This window comes from Chiloscyllium plagiosum, unplaced genomic scaffold, assembly GCF_037043375.1.
Source record: "Chiloscyllium plagiosum isolate Xiang-an unplaced genomic scaffold, Cpla_swu_hap1 HiC_scaffold_39, whole genome shotgun sequence".
Classification (NCBI taxonomy): domain Eukaryota; kingdom Metazoa; phylum Chordata; class Chondrichthyes; order Orectolobiformes; family Hemiscylliidae; genus Chiloscyllium; species Chiloscyllium plagiosum.
The window spans coordinates 37,699,405-37,722,479 of NW_028270177.1; the positions used below are offsets into that span (position 1 = coordinate 37,699,405).

General features: G+C 42.5%; 2 protein-coding genes across 6 annotated transcripts in view; both read right to left on the reverse strand.

Moving 5' to 3' along the window:
* The window catches only part of cemip (cell migration inducing hyaluronidase 1), a 239,455-nt gene that overhangs the window by 146,236 nt on the left and 70,144 nt on the right, over window positions 1-23,075 (reverse strand). The gene's annotated exons all lie outside the window — the stretch shown is intronic.
* The window catches only part of LOC122541088 (cell surface hyaluronidase CEMIP2-like), a 146,963-nt gene that overhangs the window by 12,342 nt on the left and 111,546 nt on the right, over window positions 1-23,075 (reverse strand). For all 3 annotated transcript variants that reach the window (XM_087981289.1, XM_087981288.1, XM_043677617.2), the window contains 3 exons: window positions 19,195-19,377; window positions 17,233-17,455; window positions 13,671-13,772 (listed from right to left, as the gene is read on the reverse strand). In XM_087981289.1, the coding sequence (XP_087837415.1) occupies window positions 13,671-13,772; window positions 17,233-17,455; window positions 19,195-19,377 (508 nt within the window). The remainder of the gene's footprint in view (window positions 1-13,670; window positions 13,773-17,232; window positions 17,456-19,194; window positions 19,378-23,075) is intronic.

Consider the following 23,075-nt stretch of genomic DNA (forward strand, 5'->3'; position numbering starts at 1 on the left):
TCTCACCTTAAACCTATGCCATCTAGTTCTGGACTTCCCCACTCCAGGGAAAAGACCATGTCTATTTACCCTATCCATGTCCTTCGTGATTTTATAAACCTCTATGAGGTCACCCCTCAGCCTCTGACACTCCAGGGAAAGTAGCCCTAGCCTATTCAGCCTCTCTCTCTATAGCTCAAATCCTCCAACCCTGGCAACATCCTTGTAAATCTTTTCTGAACCCTTTCAAGTTTCACAACATCCTTCCTACAGGATGGAGACCAGAATTGCACGCAATATTTGATGGGCTGAATGGCCTTCTTAAGCTCTCATGCTTTATATTAGCACAGAAAAGTGTCATTTCAGCTGATGTCATCGGAAAGGAAGGAAATGGGAGGTAAATTAAACAAAATTAAATAAGACAAAAAAAATGTAACGACCCTCCTCTATGGCTCCTCACCACCTCTCTCAATTTATAAGTCTCCAGTCCAACCTCCTAATCTTCATCTTCCGTCATCTTACACAACTCCTCACCATCTTGATTCCCCAAATGACTCCTGAAGTTCTCACCCAAACAGAACTGAAAGATCAAGAAAAGAGGTCAATCTCATTCTCCAATAACATTCTCCAATAACATATCACTGATGCTTGATAAAATGGAAACAAACAGAAAATTCCATCCATGAGTTAATGAAAAGAAAGAAAGTACAGGGGTTTTGTTAAAGGTTGTTCCATTGCTAAGACAGTGAAATATGGTTTGTTTGGCCAATGATGTCTTACGTAGTAATACAGCTCTGAAGCAGCTTGTCATAAACTGGGTCATTTAGCACACAGCTGGTTCTTCTGTATCTTAGTTCTAGAAAACTAATAACATGTTTATATTACAGAATGTCTTCAAGTAAAACAAACTTCTGTAATTAGCTGGAGCTCTGGGAGCCACAGAATCAAACCCATTCTTGTTGTGAATCATGATTCTGAAAAAAAACACACAAAATGTCACCACATTTCTGGCTGCCATGCATCTTCTGGTTCCTGGAATAGCTTCAGAGAGATACTGGCAACCTTTTCGATTGCTGACAGCCAGGAGGAGATGGAATGTGGCAGCACCGATTGCTGTGCCCTGGTATAGTGCTGGAAGGATAATGGACAATCATATTATCAGACCGCCCTGGTATCTCAGACCCTCCCAGAAACAGAAGGGACTGTGGCAGCATAGATACAGTGTCAGCTGAGTAATAGAAAATAGAGCAAGTTTGTGAATGGATTTATTTTGTTTTGGAGGATAGCTTGGTGGTTCAGTGGTTAGCACCGCTGCCTCACAACAGCAGGGACCTGGGTTCAACTCCATCCTCAGGTAACTGTCTATGTGGAGTTTGCACATTCTCCCTGTGTCAGTGTGTGTTTCCTCCACATGCTTTGGTTTCCTCCCACAGTCTAAAGATGTTCAGGTTAATAGGATTGGCCATGCTAAATTGCCCATAGTGTTCAGGAAGGTCCAGGCTGGGTGGATTAGCCATGGGAAATGCAAGGTTACTGGAATAGGGTAGAGGATTTTGGGTGGGATACTCTTTGAAAAGGTTTGTGTGGACTTGATGGGCCAAATGGCCTGCTTCCACATTGTAGGGATTCTATGGACCATTGCTTTCCTTGATCTATATTAATGACCTAGCCTCCGGAGAACTGAGCACAATTTAAAAGTTTACAGATGGTAAGAGACTTAGAAGTGTTATGAACTGTGAGAAGGACAGAGAAAGAGAGAGACTTCAAGAGAACATTGATTAGTGAGTTTTGAGTAGATTTGTTGCTCAGGTTGAGGTTCTGGGTGTAGGTTTGCTCGCTGAGCTGGAAGGTTCATTTCCAGATGTTTTGTTACCATACTAGGTAACATCTTCAGTGAACTTCAAGATGAAGCACTGCTGATGATTCCTGCTTTCTAATTATGTGTTTGGGCTTATTTGGGTTATTGATGTCATTTCCTGTGGTGATGTCATTTCCTGTTCATTTTCTCAGGGGTGGTAAATTGGGTCCAAGTCAATGTGTTTGTTCATAGAGTTCCGGTTGAAATGCCATGCTACTAGGAATTCTCATGGGTGTCTCTGTTGGGCTTGTTCTAGAATGAATGTTTTGTCCCAGTTGAAGTGGTGTCCTTCCTCATCTGTATGTAAGGCTACTAGTAAGGATATAGATACTTATAACACCCTATACAGATAACAAGCAAAACTAATGTCATTTACAAAATACCGTGCAAGAACTGTAACAAACACTACACTGGACAAACAGGCGAAAAGCTAGCCACCAGGATACATGAACATCAACTAGCCACAAAACGACATGACCCTCTCTCACTAGTATCCTTACATACGGATGAGAAAGGACACCACATTGACTGAGACAACACAAACCAAACAGAGACACGCACAAGAATTCTTAGAAGCATGGCATTCCAACCGGAACTCTATCAACAAACACATTGACTTGGACCCGATTTACCATCCACTGAGAAAAAAAAAGGAAATGACATCACCAACCCAAAGAAACCCAAACATATAAATAGAAAGCAGGAATCATCAGCAGTGCTTTGTCCGGAGACTCACTGAAGATGTTACCTAAAATGGTGATGAAATGTCTGAAAATGAACCTTCCAGCTCAGCGAACAAATCTACATCCAGAACATATATTGGCTGGTGGGTTAGGCAGAACCCATGGCAGCTGAAATTTAATATGGCGAACAGTGAAGTGATATATTTTGGAACGAAGACCAAACAAAAGCAATCTAAATTATAGGGAGCGATTCTAAAGGGGCTGGAGGAGCAAATATACATGGGTATATGTATTCAACTCTGAGGACCCAGGCTTGAATCCCACTGCAGCAGATGGTGGAATCTGAATTTAGTAAAAATCCTGAAATACGATTCTAATGATGATGATGAATCCTTCAGTTTGACAGTAAAAGCCATCTGGTGTTCACTGGGATGGAAATCTGCCATCCTCACCTGGTCTGGCTTATAAGCGACTCCAGACCCACAGCAATTTGGTTGACTCTCAATTGCCCTCTGTGTAATTAGGGATGGGCAATAAATGTTGGCCTAGCCAGTGACACCAACATCACCTGAATGAATAAAAAAAAACTCACTGGGGTAGAGCAGTTGAAAAAATGATAAAATGATTAACAGCGATATAGAATCTTAAGCTTTGAAAAGATAGATATTGAGTTAAAAACAAAGTCTGGTGAACATTAATAAAATATTGCTTCAGCCTCAATTTGGAATATTGCGTTTATTTCTGGAAGACACACTTTAGGCACAAGCTGAGGGCTTTCGAGAAAGTTTGGAAAATATTTATAAGAATGAATCTGGGGTGAAGAATGGTTACATTGTTAAATTCTACTTCTGCTTTAGTTGCGTGGGCATTAAAGACTAATACCCATATTTACCCACGTGTACAAATAGTTCCTAAGGCAGGCGTAACATAGTGAAATACAGCCTGAAAAAGAAAGCTTATCAATGGCAAGAGTGCAAAGGTGAGTTTGAAGATTTTAGGTGTTGGGGCTGTGACTATTTCCTTTGACAGTTTGCTCCTTTGGAGAAGCTGTGAATGTTCTACTTACAAAAGAAAAGATTGAGAGAAGATTTGTTTGATGGGTTCAAGGTGAGCTCTGGACAAAGTAGACAGGGAGAAACTGTTTCTGTTAGTAGAGAGTTCAAGACCTAAAGGGCACAGATTGATGACAGTCAGAAGAACCAAATGAGGACAAATGTTACACAATCAGGGGTTAGGATCTGGAATGCATCACCTTAGAGTGTTGCAGAAAGGTTCAATCATGGTGTTCAAGTATGAATTGGTTAATTACCTAGAGAGAATGCTCATTGGCAGGGGAACTGATGAATTGCTCTTACCAAATGACCTCTTTCTGCACTGTAACCTGTAATTCAAAGGAGCCTCAGGTAGTCCTGTTCAGTTTCTGGTACTGTTTCAATTCTATGCCAGTTTGGACACCTGAGGATGAGAATCTTCGATGACTATGATATTCATGCTGATACCCAAGGTCCTTATGAGTAAGACAGTTGTCCTGATTCTTCTACACAGCTCCGAAACATGGAGGACCTTGGGAAACACCATCAATGCTGTTTGAGAAGGATTCATCGCATCAACTGGGAGGACAGGTATACTAATATTAGTGCCCTCGAAGCAGCTAACACCATCAGCATCAAGGACATAATCATCTGAAACCAAATCTGCTGGGCCAGACATATGTCTAAGATACCAGAGTTCCAACTGCCAAAGCAAAACATCTTCACCCAGCTCAAGGAAGTTCAAATGAGAGGAGTGCTAAGGAAGCATTTCAAAGACTCCACAAAAGCTTCTTTAAAAAAAACCGCAGCACAGAGGTGGAACAGAGGAGACCTTTGTTCAGAAGAAACCGGTTTGGAGGAACCTTCTGTTGAGGTGACACAATTCTTTGAGAACATGCATTGGCAAGAGGAAGTCTGGGAAGGAACTGGAGAAAGGAATACCAATGATCTCAAGGCCAAGGACCAGTCCCACCTTTCGAAAATACCTTCTAAATGTGTACTCAGAGATGTGGCTCTAGGATTGGCTCATCAACCACACCAAGACCAACAGAACTGGGGTCACATGACCAGTGACACTGGGTTTCCTCGGTGGATGATCAGACTCATTTGCAAGTGTTTGCCAATAATGTCTAAGCCATAAATAGAAGGAACACATTTTCACACTATCTACTTCTAAAAAGATTGAGGAGGCTACATTCTAAACCCTACACTGATCCTTAACCAGATCCAAGAAATTATTGAATTTGCTCTTTGGAAGAGGCAATTAATTGATGCTCTGAAAATGATACTTTCCTGAGAACTGAAGATAGGGTGCATATAGATGCAGGTGGTCAGAGATAAAGCTAATGATGGATTATATTGAACCTTTTATTCCAGAAAGCCACTGACATGACCTGGTCTCAATAAACAGGATGACTACTGTTTACAGCTGCTCGATGGCATAAATCAGTCGTTTGGATACACACCGCCCATGATTCCGTGATTAAATTGGCATCATGTGGAAACTGTTGGCAGATCACACCCGCCTGGCAGTGTTGCCAAGTAAAATGGCTCATTTGGTATTCACAATATTAAAATTCACAAATAAAATTAAATTGAAATTTGAGGAGAGATTTATTTCATTCGATCTTATTTTCCCTTCTTCTTGTGCCTGTCTTAATGCACCCCACACTGGGAGGCATTATTAACCTTTACTGATGGCATTAATTGGCCAATATTCAATTTGATCACTGATTATATATCATTGACAATCAGACATGCTGTGTATGTTTAAAACAGGCAGCTAACAGGGTCTTGTGTCCTAAAGATGTGGCATAAGATGTTCAAACTGGTTACATTCAAAAAAACTTTATAACAGTCACCTAATGCAATACTATCTGGTTAACACTATTGCTACAAAGTTACCATTGACCCCATTGCCTCTGAATAGCTGAATAGCCTGTTTTTGCTAATGTAGGGATTTGAAAATTTACACTCAGTTTATTAAAAAGGTAATTTAAAACCTAGCACCAGTAAAGGTATGCACAAATATTTCTGATTGTTGTGAAGACTCAACTGATTCACTAATGTCCAAACTTGTGGAGAGTGTATCTGTCATTATCCGAACTGACCCATACGTGACTCCAGCATCACACCAGATGGTTGACTCTTAATTGAAAACTGAAATGGGATGGATAGCTACTCAGTTATATCTCAGGGTTGGGTAATAAATGCAGACTATTGCTGTAACACACAATGGTTATAAGAAGCTGGTGAATGAGTGGCCCAAGTGACTTTCTCTTTCCTTTGTCACTCTATACCTCACAAACAAATAGGAGTACAATTCTCAAGGGAAAGCTGGAGCAGAGGAACCTGGGTGTATTTGCACACAGATCATTGAAGATGGTGGGTCAGGTGGTGACAGCAGTTAGTAAAGCACAGAGTGTCTTCAGCATTATTAACAGCAGCATACAGTGTAAGAGGAAGGTGGTGATGTGAATTTGTATAAGTCACTTGTAGGACCTCAGCTGGTCAACATGTCATAGGAGAGATGTGAAAGAGGGCAAGTAAGTGGTTTACAAGAATGGTTCCAGGAATAAGAAATGTCAGTTATGATGATAGGTTAGGACAATTCTCCTTGGAGAGAAGGCCGAGAGAAAATTTGACACAGAGGCTTTCAACATCATGAGGAGGCTGCATATAATAGATAGGTAGAAGCTGCTCCTGCTCTTAAGAGGAACATGAATGAGAGGACACAGGTTGAAAGAGATGTGGAAATGAAGCAAGGGTGAAGTGAGAAAAAAAACCATTTTTCACACAGTGAGTAGTTAAGGGAATGGATTTTCTGGAAATGTGGTAGAAGCAGATTGAGCTGCGGCATTTGAGAGAGCATTGGATGATTATTTGTATGTAGATATTACACAAGGGCATAGAGACAAAGCAGGAGACTGGCAGTAGGTAATGTTGCTCATTGGATGATCTGGTACATACAAGATAGATCAAATGGCCTCCTACTCCACTGTAATAGTTCTGTGATTTGGAGATGCACCTGACTGGGGAGCCCTTGTCTTCAGCAGTGCTACTGTCAGTATCTCGTATTGTAGGCGCTACATGCATTATAAGAACTTAGGAAATAGGAGCAGAAATGGGCCATTTGGCCCATTGAGCCTGCTCTGCCATTCAATAAGATGATGGCTCATTTTATTGTGGACTCAGCTCCACTTACCTGCCTGTGCACTATAACCCTTAATTTCTTTACTATTCAAAAAACAATCTTTGCCTTAAAAAACATTTAACGAGGTAGCCTCAACTGTTTCATGGGGCAGGGACTTCCACAGATTTACAGCGCCCTTTGGGAGAAGTTCCTCCTCAACTCAGTCCTAAATCTGCTCCTCTTTATTTTAAGGCTATGCCCCCTAGTTCTAGTTTCACCCGTCATTATGGCTTGCAGTATAACAGCCTGACAATACGCCGTGTCCCGTGTAATCAACTTCTATTTTGCAGCATGGAAAGAAAATTAATACAGTTTACACAATTAACATTCACCATACAGCTCAACCAATCAGGATGCAGGTAGCTGTACTTAAACAGTAGCTTCAAGAAGTTAGATACCCCCAAGGTGAAGAACATTTCAACAGTGTGACAAATTGCCCTGAGGGACAGATGCATATACTGGGAGGTTTTGAAATTATTGCACTTCGTTAACTATGCATTACTAAAACAGAGATTCTAAGAAGGGTTCTCAAGATAACCAATTGATAGCATGAATAACATGAAATCAAAGTTAGTTATTAGGGAAAGCTGTGAACTAACAGTCCACGAATAACTGTGTTTGTTGATAAATTATGTAATTCTGAATTCAAAGTGAGGCAAAATGAAAAGGAAATCTCAAACGAACTGGGAAGCGTGACAAAATTAGGAAAGTAATATAAGATTTAAAAAGAACTTCAAGAGAACAGAACATAGAAAAAGACCGTTCAACTGATCACGTCTGTGTTGGCTTTCTGTTGCAGCAATCCAGAATTAATCATCGAATCCCTACAGTGTGGAAGCAGGCCATGTGACCCATGAGTCCACACCGACCCTCCAAAGAGCATCCCACCTAGACCTGCCCTCCTACCCTATCCCTGTAACCCTGCATTTACCATGTAATCCACCTTACGTACACATCTGTAGACACTATGGGCAATTTAGCATGGCCAATCCACCTAACCTGCACATCTTTGGACTATGGGAGGAAACCGCAACACCTGGAGGAAACCAGGCAGACACAGAGAGAATGTGCAAATTCCACACAGTCACTTGAGGGTGGACCTGGGTCTATGACACTGTGGGCAGCAGTGCTAATCCTGGAGCTATATCAAACCCTTTGTTCTATACTAATCAAAAACTAACATTCTGTTCTGCTCTTTTCCACAGCACTGTATCAATTCCCCCTTAAATCCACTGCCCTGCAAGTCCAAAGCTACACTCTGTGCTCTGGTCTCTTTCCATGGTGCCATCCTTCCACAAAATAAAAGGTTTTGGCCAATTCTCCCTTCCACATAAAAGATGCAATGATCTCTGTCTCTTCCTGCGATCTCAACCATTCCCTGTGTCAAACTTGGCTTTTGTATTTTTAGATTCACTCGCCTTGTGCACTTATTCACAAACTGAGTGCTTTTCACTGTTGCACTAAATAAAACTCTCAGTTCTTTTTAAATGATTGTTATTGTCCCAGCCTGCTATGTCTCTCTGTACTCATGACAAGGTCAGCTAACAAATCTCATTTCTCTTGACACTTGTTCCCACAACTGCCCTGCTGCTGTCACCAGGAAGCTTTGAAAATTCCCACCACGTATGGGTTCATTCCTATGAGGAACCTTCAATCTGTTTCAACCCCAGTACCAGTTCTGGAAGTGCTGCTGAGGCATCTCATGGTATCAGAAGATGAGAAATTAAGCACAAGTGCCTCAGGGGATTGCTGGAGAATTTTTGTTCCTGGAGGATTCAAATGCAGGGAATTGGCAAGTGATCATCTTTTAATTTTTCTGGAACAGCAGGATACTCCCTGGAGGATCTGAGCAAGGAGGGAAGATTGAATAGGTGAAGGTTATTTTCCTTGGAGCAGTGATGGTTTAGAAGGGACCTGATAGAGGTATATAAGATTGAAAAGGTCATAGATAAGAGGGCATTATTTCCATTAGTCGAGAGATCAATAACCAAGGGGATAGATTTGAGGTGAAAGGCAGGTTGAAGAAGAGATGAGAAGAAACTTTCTCATCCAGAAGGTGGCAGGGATCTGGAACTCACTGCCTGAAACAGTGGTTGAGTTAAAAACTCCTGTAACCAGGTAAGCAGTATTTAGATATTTGCTTGTTGTCATTACCTTTAGGGCTTTGGGTCAAAAGCTGAAAAATGGTATTGGTGTAGTCAGATCTCCATTAACTAGCACAGACATGTTGGGCCTAACGGCCTCTTCCTGTCCTGTAAATATCTTTGAGATAATGAGCAATCTTTCCCTTGATTTGGAGGAGGTGTCATCCATCTTAACCATTTTAAAAACTGATAATACTGCAGATGCTGTAAAACAACACAAGTTGCTGGAAAAGCTCATCAGGTCTAGCATTCGTGAAAATAAATCAGAGTTAATGTTTCAGGTCCTTGAGGAAGGGCCCAAAATGTTAAGTTTAATTTCTCTTCACAGATGCTTCACTGACCTGCTGAGCTTTTCCAGCAACTTCTATTTTCGTTAACCATTTTATCTTCTTTTCTGAGCAGAGGCTGACTGGCTTGGACATGAGTCACTTTTTGATTGGAACCACTGCCCTTTCCATTACTGATTTAGTGTCAGTCCTCCCATTTGACAAAGTATCACAATTTCCCTCAATCTTTGGATGGTTCTAGTAATAATAGCTGCCTGCCCATGTTAAAACGCACTGGGAGTGGATCATAAAATTCACTAGATGACCATTCCTGACATCCATCTGCCCACATATTGAGGCACTTGTTGAGGCTTCTTCCCACCCATGTTGACATCATTGTGGGGCATGGGAGGGTCCAAGCTACGTGAGAGCTAGGCAGGAAGGGGAGTGCCTCCCATCAAAGGCACCCCATCCCTCCATTTGCCAATTCAAAATCAGCTCAACAACTATCCTCTAATCTCAAATCCAGCCTGTCAACCTGTTCCCCTGATTAATCCCCCAATTTATCCAAGCTTGTTGAAATGGTGAGACCACCTACAGCTCCACAGTGGGCACCACTCCCAACTGGGGGTCTTGGGACTGCGGAGTGATCAGATATCTGATTGGTCAGTAGCTCTCTAGGTCTAGGTCTTCTCCAACAAAAGGGACAAAGCCTCTCCTTAAATAATTCTGTTGGTGCAATGAAACAGCTGTGGGGAAGGGGGCAGCCAGCGAGATTATTAGTGCTATTGAACCAGGATCGGGTAGGAGTGAACCATGGTCCCTGCAAAATACAGCCCTATAATTCACCATTTACCAGAACAATACTGGGCCTTAGAGAGTAATACGGACACATTACATAATCACAACTTGTACTTCCTGAATCCAGGATGTTCAGGGCAAGGTATAATGAGGTGTTTAAGGCAATGGAAGGATTTAAAAAAAAAACTTTCTAATCAACCCGTACAGAGATGTTATTATACACCTCAGGAACAGGGGGGACAAACCTGGGCCTACTGCCTCAGAGGTAGGGATGCTATCATGTGCCACAAGAGCCCCTTGGAGGGATTCAGTAAAATAAACAGAGACTGGGGCAGTCAAAAACATGGATAACCCAAACGAAGAACAAGTTCATTTAGGAGTGAAACCAGGAAATACTTTTTCATACAAAGGATAATGAAAACCTAGAGCATCCTCTTCCAAAAAACTATAAGGTGATAATTGAAATTGAGATTGATTGACTTTTGCCAGGTTAGAGTGTCAAGCAACAAACAAATGATGATAAATGGAGTATGGCACAGCCCACCTGCACTGTTACTAGCCTCATCACTCCGGGGAGAGCACAAAAGTTAAAGATTTAATCAAATTACACAAAATCCCCCAATTTACTTGCCTGAAAAACTTGGGTTATTAGAATACCCGGGCCAGCCTTCTGTACTTAAAAGAAAACTATTCTTTACTCCAAAGAAATCAGTTCTAACACAACTAAGCAAATTATGTCTTTTCAACTTAAACCCCTGCACCCACATGTGCAGTCAGACAGAAGCAAATAGAAAAAAAATCAAAGATCCTATGGGTGAAAGGGGAAAAAAAATAAATTAGGACAACACAGTTTGATACTACCAGGAAGAGGATTTAATGAAGTGTCCTTATACTTCCTCAAAGCCCTTCTGGTATCTAATCATCTTCCTTCCAAACCACTTCAGGGGGTAACTGCAGACATAAGGAAGTTAGGGCACAAATTGTTCAGTCCCTCAGTCTCTGGTCAGGGGGTAGCAGCTAGCTAATGGTGAGAGAATAGATAACTAACTTCCAATTCTTTAATACTACTGCACGCGGGGAGAGATAACATTGTCTGTTGCGAATCTGGAGGTTTTCTGCCACGGTATTGTACACACATAGGTTGTCCATCTGTCTAGGAGCCAGTCAGAGGGTTGTGGTTATGCTGAGCACTTCTGATCCACACAGCTGCTCCTGATAGTCTGTGGTTGTTTCTGGGAAAGTTGCCTCTGATCATATGTGGTGCTGATGTGTCCACCAATCTCCCTTCACTACCTGAGCAAAGCAGGAGTGTAAATTGAACTCACAATGAGTTCCTGTAATTTGTTTTAAAACTGCAACATCTCCTTCCACAGGTTCCTTGGTTTTAATTTTTTTTCCCCATTTTACTCCAAGATCCAAAAATAAAGAAAAATTAAAAGATGTGGTACTTATACCTAATTGAACAACAAAAGTTGCTTAAGAGGCTACATGCTCTAGACTCCTCCAGTTCCTATACTGCCCCATATTACAAACAGAAATGCTGGCTAATAGCAGCAGAAACATTTCATTCATGAATATCCCTCAAAGTTTCATCTGTTCCTCTGCTTTCTTCTGAAAAGAAAACCTCAAACTCTGGCTAAGTCACATCGAGAGTATTGTGTCCATTTCTGGTCACCACACTTTAGGAAGAGTGAGGTGACAGCTCTTAAGAGAGTGTGTGGAGGGGATTTACTGGAGTCGTTCCAGGGATGAGGGATTTTAGGTACACAGTAGCAAAAACTGAGTTTGTTCGGGGGAGATTTGTTAAAGGTGCATGACATTATGAATGGTTCAAATAAGAGACACAAAGAAAGAGAGGTATTCCCATCAGCTAATGGCACAAGGACTCAAGAAGACAGATTTGAGATTGTGGAACAGAGTAACGAGGAGGGGAGCATGAGTGGAAGTGGGAGAGTGACATGAAATGGGGGGGGCATGTGAGGTAATGGGGAGGAATGTGAGGAAATGGGAAGGGGATGTGAGGTAGTGGGGGGGGAATGTGAGGTAGTGGGAGGGGGGCGTGAGGAGGTGGGGGGGTCATGAGGAGGTGGGGGGCACGTGAGGAGGTTGGGAGGGACGTGAGGAAGTGGACAGAACTTGCGGAAGTGGGGGTGTGAGGAAGTGAGCGATGATGTGCTGAAGGGGAAGAAACGATATGAGGAAGAACATTTTGACATAGTGAAATTTGCTGCCTAAGGAGGGTGGTGAAAGCAGAGATGATCACTGATTTGATAAGGAAATTTGATTTGATAAATCCCAGCGCTGGAAAAAGTACAGCATGTCAGGCAATGTCTGAGGAGCAAGAGAGTCAATGTTTTGTCCAAACCATCGACTCTACAGCTCTTCAGATGCTGCCTGACCTGCTGTGCTTTTCTCAGTGCTACGCTTTGTCAACAAAGGAAATTTGACGATCATTTGAAGGAATTAAACTTGCAAGGCTACAGGGAATAGGACTGATTGGATGGGTCATAGATTTGATGGGCTAAATGGCCTGTGTCACAGTGACTCTAAGACACTCGCAGTTCTCCTAAAACTTGCACCACTGTCCTCCCACAGGTCTGCACAGTTCCTGCTTTTTCACTTCCAATCAGCAACCTCCCTCCTCACTTTAATAGAACAAGCCACTGAGAGAGGGCCTTGCATCAAACTCTGTTTACCTGAATTGACTCAGTTCAGAAACCTCTCTGAGAGGTTATCAGCTATGTTATCAGCTGCAATAGATAAACCTGCTGTCAGAGTTCTCTGGTGCAGCATTCTGCTTCCTAAAACACAATATGAATTGAGCTGGAATAAAACAATGAGCAGATAATTATTTCTTATTGCTGTGGGTTGAGGAGTAAAAATAACCCAGGCCACTGGGATCAACATAGCTGCTATTCTTCGGAATAGTACCATGGGTCCTCTTACTTTCAGGTGAGAGATTTATTGTGGCCTCAGTTTAAGATCTCATCCGAAAATGCAAAAGAACAGGTTCAGCGACTGATTAATGCCAGTACTCAGGATTGCCAACAGACTACTTATAAGTAAATGTTTGCACTCAAACATCTAGGTCTGTGTTCGCATAATCAGGGGCTGGAATTTCTTCAGCAGTTCCCAGCTGTTCAGGAAATTTGTGCCAGAGTCTCAGAGTTAAGATCTGTTATGAATTTGCACATCTGAAATATCAGTCATTCAAGATTTTGCTGTTATTCCTAAAATCTGGACAATGGTGGGTGGCAAGGTCATATTAACAGCCTTCCCTGGTTACTATTAGTGCATTCATCTCACAGAATGGGTCTAGAGTCACATTTAAATCAAAGTTAGGGCCAGGTTCTTAAACTCAAATCAACCAACTAATGACAGGGTGTATTAAAATCAGCTCCTTGTTGGCTATGATGGGATTCAAGCTCTGAAGCTGAACCTATTACCCTGACCAGCAGGCTAACACATACGCAATTTCCTCTTCCTTCATCAAAAAATACAGGTTGTTGTGAAGTGCAGGCCCTGTCCAACATCATTTAGATGATAAATTCAGATTAAAAAGAAAAACTGTTTTTTGCTCCTCTTGATCAAATTGTGTATCAAAATACCTTAATGTAATAGTTAAATTAAATTCAAGAGAATGATTGTTTTGACCTTCGAAGTTCCAATCTGTAAAGGAAGTCAAAATCAACATGAACTAACTTGTTGCTGTTACCTTAATGAAAGAGAATTTATGTCCATTTTGTATGTCTCCTGTGCTCTGTGACTGTATCTCAATTTTGATGTACACTCTGTGTGGGTCACTTGTTATAGCAACCTAGGGAGACAACAAAGATACATATAATGCCATCTGAGCCTTAACAATATGATGAACATTTTTGTTAATTCACTTACTATGAGCAAACAAACAGGGAAACACTGAAAACCGCGTGGGGATTTCTGGCTATTTCACAGTAAAAAGTAAAACATTCACTAAATTCAATTGTTTGACTTTTGTCAGGGTGCTAGGATATCTGCCATGACTCTGCCCATTATTGGATAAACGATAAACTCTATTATGCATAAGTGGCTTGGCATTTGTTACTGTAGGAGGAATTAATTGCACTCGCCCACCCCACCCTCTGCTGCGTTTGGTGGGGGACAGGAACTTAACCAAATAGAAGGGTGGCAGCTGGAGAATCCACTGGTTTCCTATTAAACCCTGCTCAGTAGGATGTAGTTTGCACAGCTATGGGAGAAGGTGTATAGAAAGTAGCTGGAAGGAAGTGAAACCAAGGTATCTGAGAGAGTTAGGGGTTTACAGTGAACATTGGTTGATAACCTAACCCAAATAATGACCTAATAGAGATAGCTGAAGGAGTGAAACGATGAATTGAAGGTGGACCACATAACAATGAGGGAGGGGTGAAGCTAAGTTGATTAAATTTTCTCACTCATGTACTGCACAAAGAGTGAGAGAGGGGTCCTTGGTAAAATTGGAGCTAAGCGTGCCCAGGTATGAAGATGTCAAAAGGATGTGAGGAAGGGGGTGGTTGAGGGAAGCAATTTCTGAGGGAAACTCAAAAACCGAAACAGAAATTGCTAGAAAAACGCAGGAACGTCTGAGGAAGGGGCACTGGACCTGAAATGTTAACTCCGATTTCTATCCACAGATGCCACCAGACCTGTTGAGCTTTTCCAGCAATTTCTGTTTTTGCCCCTAAGACAGTTGTTAATATTTTTAATGTTGCGTGAAACAACAATCACCTGCACGAAAAGAGCTTTGAGAATTTAACTCCAAAGTCTCTTGAAAAGAACAAAAGTTCATAAATATTCTCAAGATGGAAGGACATACTCCTCACTAAAATTAGAAATATGTTACCCATGTATGGCACTGGGATGACATTAGTGAAATGAGTAAGATCGTGAATGGCCCTGACAAAGTGAACAGGCTGAAGGGGCTGAATGGTCTGCTTCTGCTCCTAATTCACACGTGTACCAGGAAAAGCCTCAAACTGTACATATTTAGCACGCAAGGGTGAACTATAACTCTTTCAAAAACTGTTCTCAAGTCTTGTGAAAGTACAGGCTATTCAGCTAGGCTGAGATTCTACAGTGGAGCTGTTAAGGACTGATGGATAAATTCAAACACATTGATATTGTATTTTTTCTTAGTTTCTTAACTGAACAAACCAAACTTCATCTCTAGCTCATGTGTGTTAGTGGCCTGGTATCCTATTGTGTGAACTGTATGCTGTGATGGTCATAGAGCTGAGAACAACCATTTAAACACTCTGGCACTACAGGTAAAGGAAAGAAAAAAGACTCTCTCACTCAAATGCTAGTCAGCCACTGCCAAAAGAAATCAGGCAGAAAAGTTTTAATCAATCTACTAAGACTGTCAATGCTAATGACAAAACATTGCAACGAGAGCTTATTGGTTCGGAGTATTCTGTTTAGAGTGTAACAAATTGGGGAACATTGCCTGGGGATTGTTATAACAAGAATACAAATAGATTTAGGGAATAGAGTCAGTTTAACATATTTAGAGCAATTGGTTCCAGTTTTTCTGACCAACATATATATAAAAAAAGTACAACAGCTGTCACAACGTTTCATTATCAAGTTTCACATTTACCAGAAACTTCATGATGAAAAGATTGGTCAGTTAGCCAAATTCTTATCACGTTAAACTCCAATTACAAGGACATAATGTTGCAATTAGTGAAGTAGGGCTATCAATAGAAGCAAGAATATAAAGTTCAAGCTCCAGGCTGTGCTTCATAATGAGAAACTGTTTAACATGCGGAATTAATACAATTAAACTACTTTTGCAGAAAGGTCATTCTATTCCTGTTAGGCCATACTTGGAATTTTAAAAATACCATACAATTGTTGATAACATCCAAAGTTAAGGAACTGCAAATGAACCCACATTGCAAACAAATCAGAGAAATTTACCAAGTTCTCGAGCTGCCTGTGAGCAGTCTGAGACAGAGTCAGAAAACTGGGGAACCAGGGTTGATGACTTTATCTGATCTGCTCTTTCTTCAAGTCGAGACTCCCACGGAGTGAGGGATTGTCAAATTGACTCGACTGTAACATTTTTGCTGCGGTTTTGAAAATCACCACTGTATTATAAAAATCCTCTTTAATCTAAAGGCATTTTACTTCAAATATTCACTGAGCAATGGGTCTTTTGCTATTAATTACCATGCATGACAACCAATGTTTTTAATAAAGGCTGCCTGACAAACCAAGTGTATTTGTAAATTTAACAAGACAAATAAAAAAGGTTCATAATCCTTCACAATTCACATGGGTTCATATGTAGTTGGACCTTCCTGGCCCTTATAACAGGTGTGCTGAATACAGGGATGGGAGGATGCACCCACTGAACAGCCCAGTCCACTCCTCTCCAATTAAATGAACAGAAGATAATTTGGGGGTGCAGCTCATTACAGCTTCATGTTCTTTCTTATGAAATTTCCCAATATTTGTAGCCACACAAGAACAGAGAAAGTTATTCAATCCCTGAAGTCTGCGCCACTATCCATTTCGATCATAGTTTACGTTAAATCCATTCACTCTCCATCCAGAAGCAACTGATCTTAGTTTGGAATGCTACAGTTGATTCCAATACCTTCTGCCTTTTCTTGATTAGATTCCCTACAGTGTGGAAACAGGCCTTTCGGCCCAACAAGTCCACATCGACCCTCCAGAGAGAAACCCACCCAGACCCATTTCCCTCTGACTAATGCACCTAACACTATGGGGCAATTTAGTGTGGCCAATTCAGCTAACCCGCACATCTTTGAACTGTTGGAGGAAACCGGAGCACCCAGAGAAAATCCTCACAGACACAGGGAGAATGTGCAAACTCCACACAGTCAGTCACCCGAGGCTGGAATCGAACCCGGGTCTCTGGTGCTGTGAGGCAGCAGTGCTAACCACTGAGCCACTGTACCACCCCTGAGAGAGCTCAGTTTCTCCTAGATATTGTGAGACAAACTGCTTCCTGATTTCAGTCCTGCAAAGTTTGAAATGCTTTGTTCTAAATTCCTTTGGTTGAGAATGGTTTCTCTGTATCGCTCCCAGATCGTTTATCACTTTAGATCAACCTTCATATTTCCAATCTTAGTCTGAGAGATCTGGCCTCACAAATTAACCGTTTAAGATCTGATGGTCTTTCACTCAATGTGCACTGCAGCTTCTTGCTGAGTTTCACTACTCTAAACAACGATCCAGGTGACCCACTTGCTCCCTTCAAGAGGGATGCCACTCGATGGACAACGTACCTGTGGGGCACCACAGTGTCTGCAAGGAGCAGCCACCCGTCCGGTCAGAGTGGTGAGATGGGCTGCCTTGCTTGAGTGTTTCACTGAGTGGCCCTTCCGCAAGCAGTCACTGCTTTCCCAGGAGATGACATGCGACAAAATCTTCACACGCTCACAACCGTGTTTGGAGCAATAACTGTGGCCTTTCCGGACATGTTTTGCTTGAAGGATAAGAAAAAGAATCCTGAGAGGAACCAAGAAAATTGTAAATAGCAATGGAGGGAATCATTATCCTCGAGCCTTCCACAAACTAACTCGAGGTTACTAAACACAATAAGGGTCTGTCAGGGATCACAAGCAATTTCATTGCATCTGTGTTTCCAACAGTAAGAGAGGATCAGCAAAGCCCCATACTGGAAACATCCCAATCCCAATGACTACATGAAAGGCATCAGACCTAAAATGGGTTCGAATTGATTTTCAGGTAGTATTTCTGGCTCCCTGGAATTCACATTTAATCCCTTCGGTGTTTACAAAAGGTGCCTCTTGCAGAGGCTTGTTTATTACCCAGCACCACTGCCAGAGCCTTTGGTTTGGCTAAATCCTCCTTCAATGTGTGCACCTTCAGAATCACAGAATTGTTACAGCAAAGATTGAGACCATTTGGCTCATTGTGCCAGCACTGTGGTACTGCCTAGTGCCAATGTCCTCCCTTTCCCCCAATATCCCTACACATCATTTCTATCTAAATAGTCATCATTACTGCATGAATATCACTTCCTGAAAAACATTCACAACATAATCGCCCTCTTCCCCTCACCTGGAGTCTGATCCTCGATTGGCTGTTGCTGTACATAATTGGAGGCCTTCCATTGGTTCTTGCTCATCAGCAAGAGCTAACCTGTGTACCAGGGTGAAGCTCTCTTCCACCCATTCCCCCACTTGCAGAGAACCCATTTTCAAATTACTGTTTCACCATTGCTCTCACAGCCTAGAACTCAAAAACTTGAAATCTCCCAGAACTCAGACTAAGAGAAAGAGTCCCTGCCGTGCTAGTGATATCATTGATCCAAACTTTATAAGCTACAGATGCTATGAGACTTTACACCCTAGCCTCTGTGTGGGCCATTCCCAGACCCTATTTGGCTTTTCTCTTTCTCCTCCAAGGGACAAGATCCCCTAAGTCCCAGCTCCACTAACTTGATTCCACGTGCCAATCCCTTCAATTTGCACTCTTATTCTCCTGACTCCATCACTTCATTTTCTGAGGTCAATAGAAGATCAAAACAGAGAAGAGTGGGGTTATGCATTTTGATCGAAGGGATGAATTGAATTATTGCACAGGTCTAAAGAGCATACAGAGGGGCAGGGGGCTGGCAGGAGGAAGCATTGATGGTATGGCAGGATATTAAGGGCAGCACGGTGGCTGGAAAATGGATGGACACGTGAGGAAATAAACTAACAAGCTTATGGGAATAGAGTAAAGGAACTTCTGGATTGCTCTATAAAGAGTTAGCATGAGGCTGAGTGGTTGAATAGCCTTCCTAATTAGATTACTTACAGTGTGGAAACAGGCCCTTTGGCCCAACAAGTCCACACTGACCCGCCGAAGCGTAACCCACCCATTCCCCTACATTTACCCCTTTACCTAACACTACGGGCAATTTAGCATGGCCAATTCACCTGACCTGCACATCTTTGGACTGTGGGAGGAAACCGGAGCACCCGGAGGAAACCCACGCAGACACGGGGAGAATGTGCAAACTCCACACAGTCAGTCGCCTGAGTCAGGAATTGAACCCGGGTCTCTGGCGCTGTGAGGCAGCAGTGCGAACCACTGTGCCACCGTGCCGCCCTAATGACAATGATTCTTTCCAGCCTTCTAAGGCCTTGACTTTCTCTTGTTCAGTCCTTCCTCTCAGGCTGCTCCAATCAATTACACAGTAACTACGGTTTTCCTCTATAAATAAGACGTCGACTTACCCTGCACTGCTGTCAAAGTAATACACACTCTTGTCTGGATGTTTCTGCAGGATGTTGAAGGACGAAGCTGCTTTATACCGTTTCACACTGTGTACTCTTCCGCTTGATCGATCGTATATATCAGACATAACTTTAAAAACTGTCCTCTTGGGATAACAAAGGCCAACTTGGATCCAGTTTCCTCTGCAACAACATTAACAATAATGTCTTGTTCACATTGCAACACAAATATTCCATTTTAATATCAGCAAAAACACTCAAACAACAAATGTGAACTTGCTGTGAAATAAAAAATTGCAGGTGGAGTGTTAGCTCCTGTGACACTGCTGGGTAAGGTTAAGAGATGTCACTCAATGTTACAGCTTTTTCATTTATTCTGTCATCGATTGTAGACACTGTTGTAGCTGTTGGTCACTAGCCACTGCCACTAGTCCTCCTTTCTACTCTTTAAATAAAATTTAAATGATTTAGAGAGCCCCAAGAAAAAAAAAAATCACTAGGTCAAATCGAATTTATCAAAAACTGGAATCAATACATCATTACCAGATGTAACTATGCACCCTATCATCACTCCCTCTGTAACTGGGTCCTGGACTTCCTGACTGGGAGACCTCAGTCAGTCTGGATTGGGAACAGCATCACCAACACCGTCACAGTGAGCATGGGGATCCCTCCCCCCAGGGCTGTGTGCTCAATCCCTTGCTGTCCACCTGCTGACACACCACCGTGCAGCGATGCCCAGCTCAAACCACATCATCGAGTTCACTGATGATACGACTGTAATGGGTCTCATCAGCAGGAAGACGAGTTGGCATACAGAGAGGAGGCGCAGCAGCTAACGGACTGGTGCAGAGCCAACAACCTGTCTCTGAACGTGGACAACACAAAAGAGATAGTTGTTGGCTTCAGGGTGGGCACAAAGCGACCACTCTCTGCAGGATATCGACGGCTCCCCCTGTGGAGATCGTGAAAAGCACCAAATTTCTTCGCGTACACCTGGTGAAGAATCTCACTTGGTCCCTCAACACCAGCAGTAACTTTCTGCACAGGCTAAGGATAGCCCACCTCCCACCCCCCATCCTCACCACATTCTACAGAGGGTTCATTGAGAGTACCCCGAGCTGCTGCATCACTGCCTCGTTCGGGATTTGCACCGTCTCGGATTGTAAGACCCTCCGATGGATAGTGAGGAGGGCCGAGAAGATCACTGGGGTCTCTCTTCCCTCCATTACTGACATTTACACCACACGCTGCATCTGAAAGGCTAAGAGCATTGTGGAAGAGCCCACACATCCCTCACTCAAACTCTTCTCCCTCCTGCCATCTGGCAGAAGATACCAGAGCATATGGTCTCTCACGTCCAGAATATGCAACAGTTTTGTCCCCCATGCCATCAGGCTACTTAACACTGTATGATCGGACTCTATTCCATCAGAAACTTTTTGAATTGCTGCTCGAAACAATGTTTTATTAATTACCATTCTTTTATTACACTGTAATTTGTACACCATGGTGCCTGTTGTCCTGACATGTCAGGAATTACTCTGCTGTCTTGCATGTTTTGCACTTCTTATGCAGTTTATGTTGCCCTTTGCGTGATCATGTGGTTTGTGCTGTCCATGTAGCACCTTGGTCCTGGAGGAACAGTGTCTCGTTTTTACTGTAACAGTTGTAGCTGGGAGAAATGACAAATAAAAGCTACTCTTGACCCTTGATATCGGCCAGGTTTGTCACATCAGCCTCCACTGGAACTTGTGCAAGAATAACTGTTTCTCCACCAAAAAGACTGTGATATCATCAGATATGAGAGGCTGGACATGCTGGGAGTTTTTTCCCTGGAATGTAGGAAGCTGAGGAGTGACCTTATAGGTATTTATAAAATCATGAGGAGTGTGGATGGGATGAATAGTCAAGGCCTTTTCTCCAGGGTCGAGGAGAACAACATTACAGGGCATAGGTATAAGGCAAAGGGGAAAGATATAAAAGGTTATTTGAGGGGCAACATTTTCACACAGATGGTGGTGTGTGTATGGAACGAGCTGCAAGAGGAAGTGGTAGAGCGAGTACAGAATCTAAGCTGAACACTGCAGTACAGTATGGAGGGAGTGCTGCTGCACAGTTGGAGGTCCGATCTTACACACAATCTGTTTAACATCTGACCTCACAGGTGGACGGAAAATATTCCACAGCACTATTTCAAGGAAGAACTGAGGAAATTTCCATGGTATTCTGATCAATTATTTATCCCTCAATCAACATCACAAGCAGATTATCTGGTCATTCCCTTGTTGATATTTGTGGAACTTCACTGTGCACTGGTTGCAGTGTTTTAGATTACTTACAGTATGGAAATAGGCCCTTCGGCCCAACAAGTCCACACCGACCCTCCGAAGAGCAACCAACCTAGACCCATTCCCCTACATTTACCCCTTCACCTAACACTACGGGCAATTTAGCATGGCCAATTCACCTAACCTGCACATTTTTTTTGGACTGTGGGAGGAAACCGGAGCACCCTGAGGAAACCCATGCAGACACGGGGAGAATGTGCAAGAGGTATCTGGCGCTGTGAGGCAGCAGTGCTAACCACTGAGCCACTGTGCCTGCACTGTGTTCTCTGCACTACAAAAATTACAACATTTTAAAAGAATTTAATTGAAGAGTGAAGCAATTTGGAGTTCTTGAGGTTGTCATAGGAGCTGTATAAATGCAGAGGATTTTTAAAGTAATGAATGTAATCTGAGTCATGCAACAGGGTAATGCTGAGTGCAAATAATATTTGTTTATCTGAGGGGGCATGGATTGGATATAACAGCTACATCTTTTCCAGTAATGTACATTCAGAGAACAAAATGACTGGGTGATACATTGGTCCCTACATCACACAACTCTCAAAGATCTCCAAACTGGTTCTTCATTGGGACACAAAAGTTAGGACTAGGAATACGCCATTCAGCCCTGCTCCACCATTCAGTACCGTCATGGCTGACTTGGCTGTAGTCTCTGACTCACTTTCATGCCTGCACCCCATAACCCTTGGTTCTTCTAACCCATCATATTTTATCCCCTCAATCAAACAGAATTGTACACTCATTTTAATGAGGCAGTGGAATTGCAACATTCCTCCTCCTCCCTACTGTGAGACATTGTGAACCATTTCCCGTCACTATCTTGAATCTCTCCCAGGATCCCATTACGATCTAAAAGAGGTCACTAGGAAGTTGAGAGGTCCATTCACCATTCCAGGAGTGAGATTATACTGATCTAGCACATTCATGCAATCTATTACTCCTGCTGTCACTCTCACCTGAGACATACAAAAAGGTGCATTAAACAAGGCAGCCATTGCTGCAGAATGCCCATACTGTTTTGCTGTACACACTGCAATTCACAGGATGTACATGACTAAACAATGACCATCAGTATCCGAGTCAATCAGAGTACTCTTGACTGAGTAGACACTCAGATCCTTCACTCCAGGCACATGGCTTTGCCAGTGAGGAGTATGGGAATGGGTAAAGTGAATCTGAGGTCACAGCCTGTCCTGATCATTTAAGCAGGCACCACACTGATTCATCTAAAGATGATGTCTATTCCATATGCATCTAGATGGATGTCTACCAGCCTGTAAAACCCAACTTATGGCTATAGAATATGGCAGGACATACGATACATCATGAATTCTGAACACTGTTTTTGGTTCAATGGAAGGATTGGTTGTGCCACAGTAAACAAGTATAGTATGAACCATATATACCATCATCAAAAACACACTGGTGTTGGTGTTAGGAGATTAGGGTTTCAAAGGTCGGAAAGAATCAAAGACTGCTGCCTTGTCTGGAAGTAGATTCAGTGCAAACAACTGCAAACTGGGAACTGCT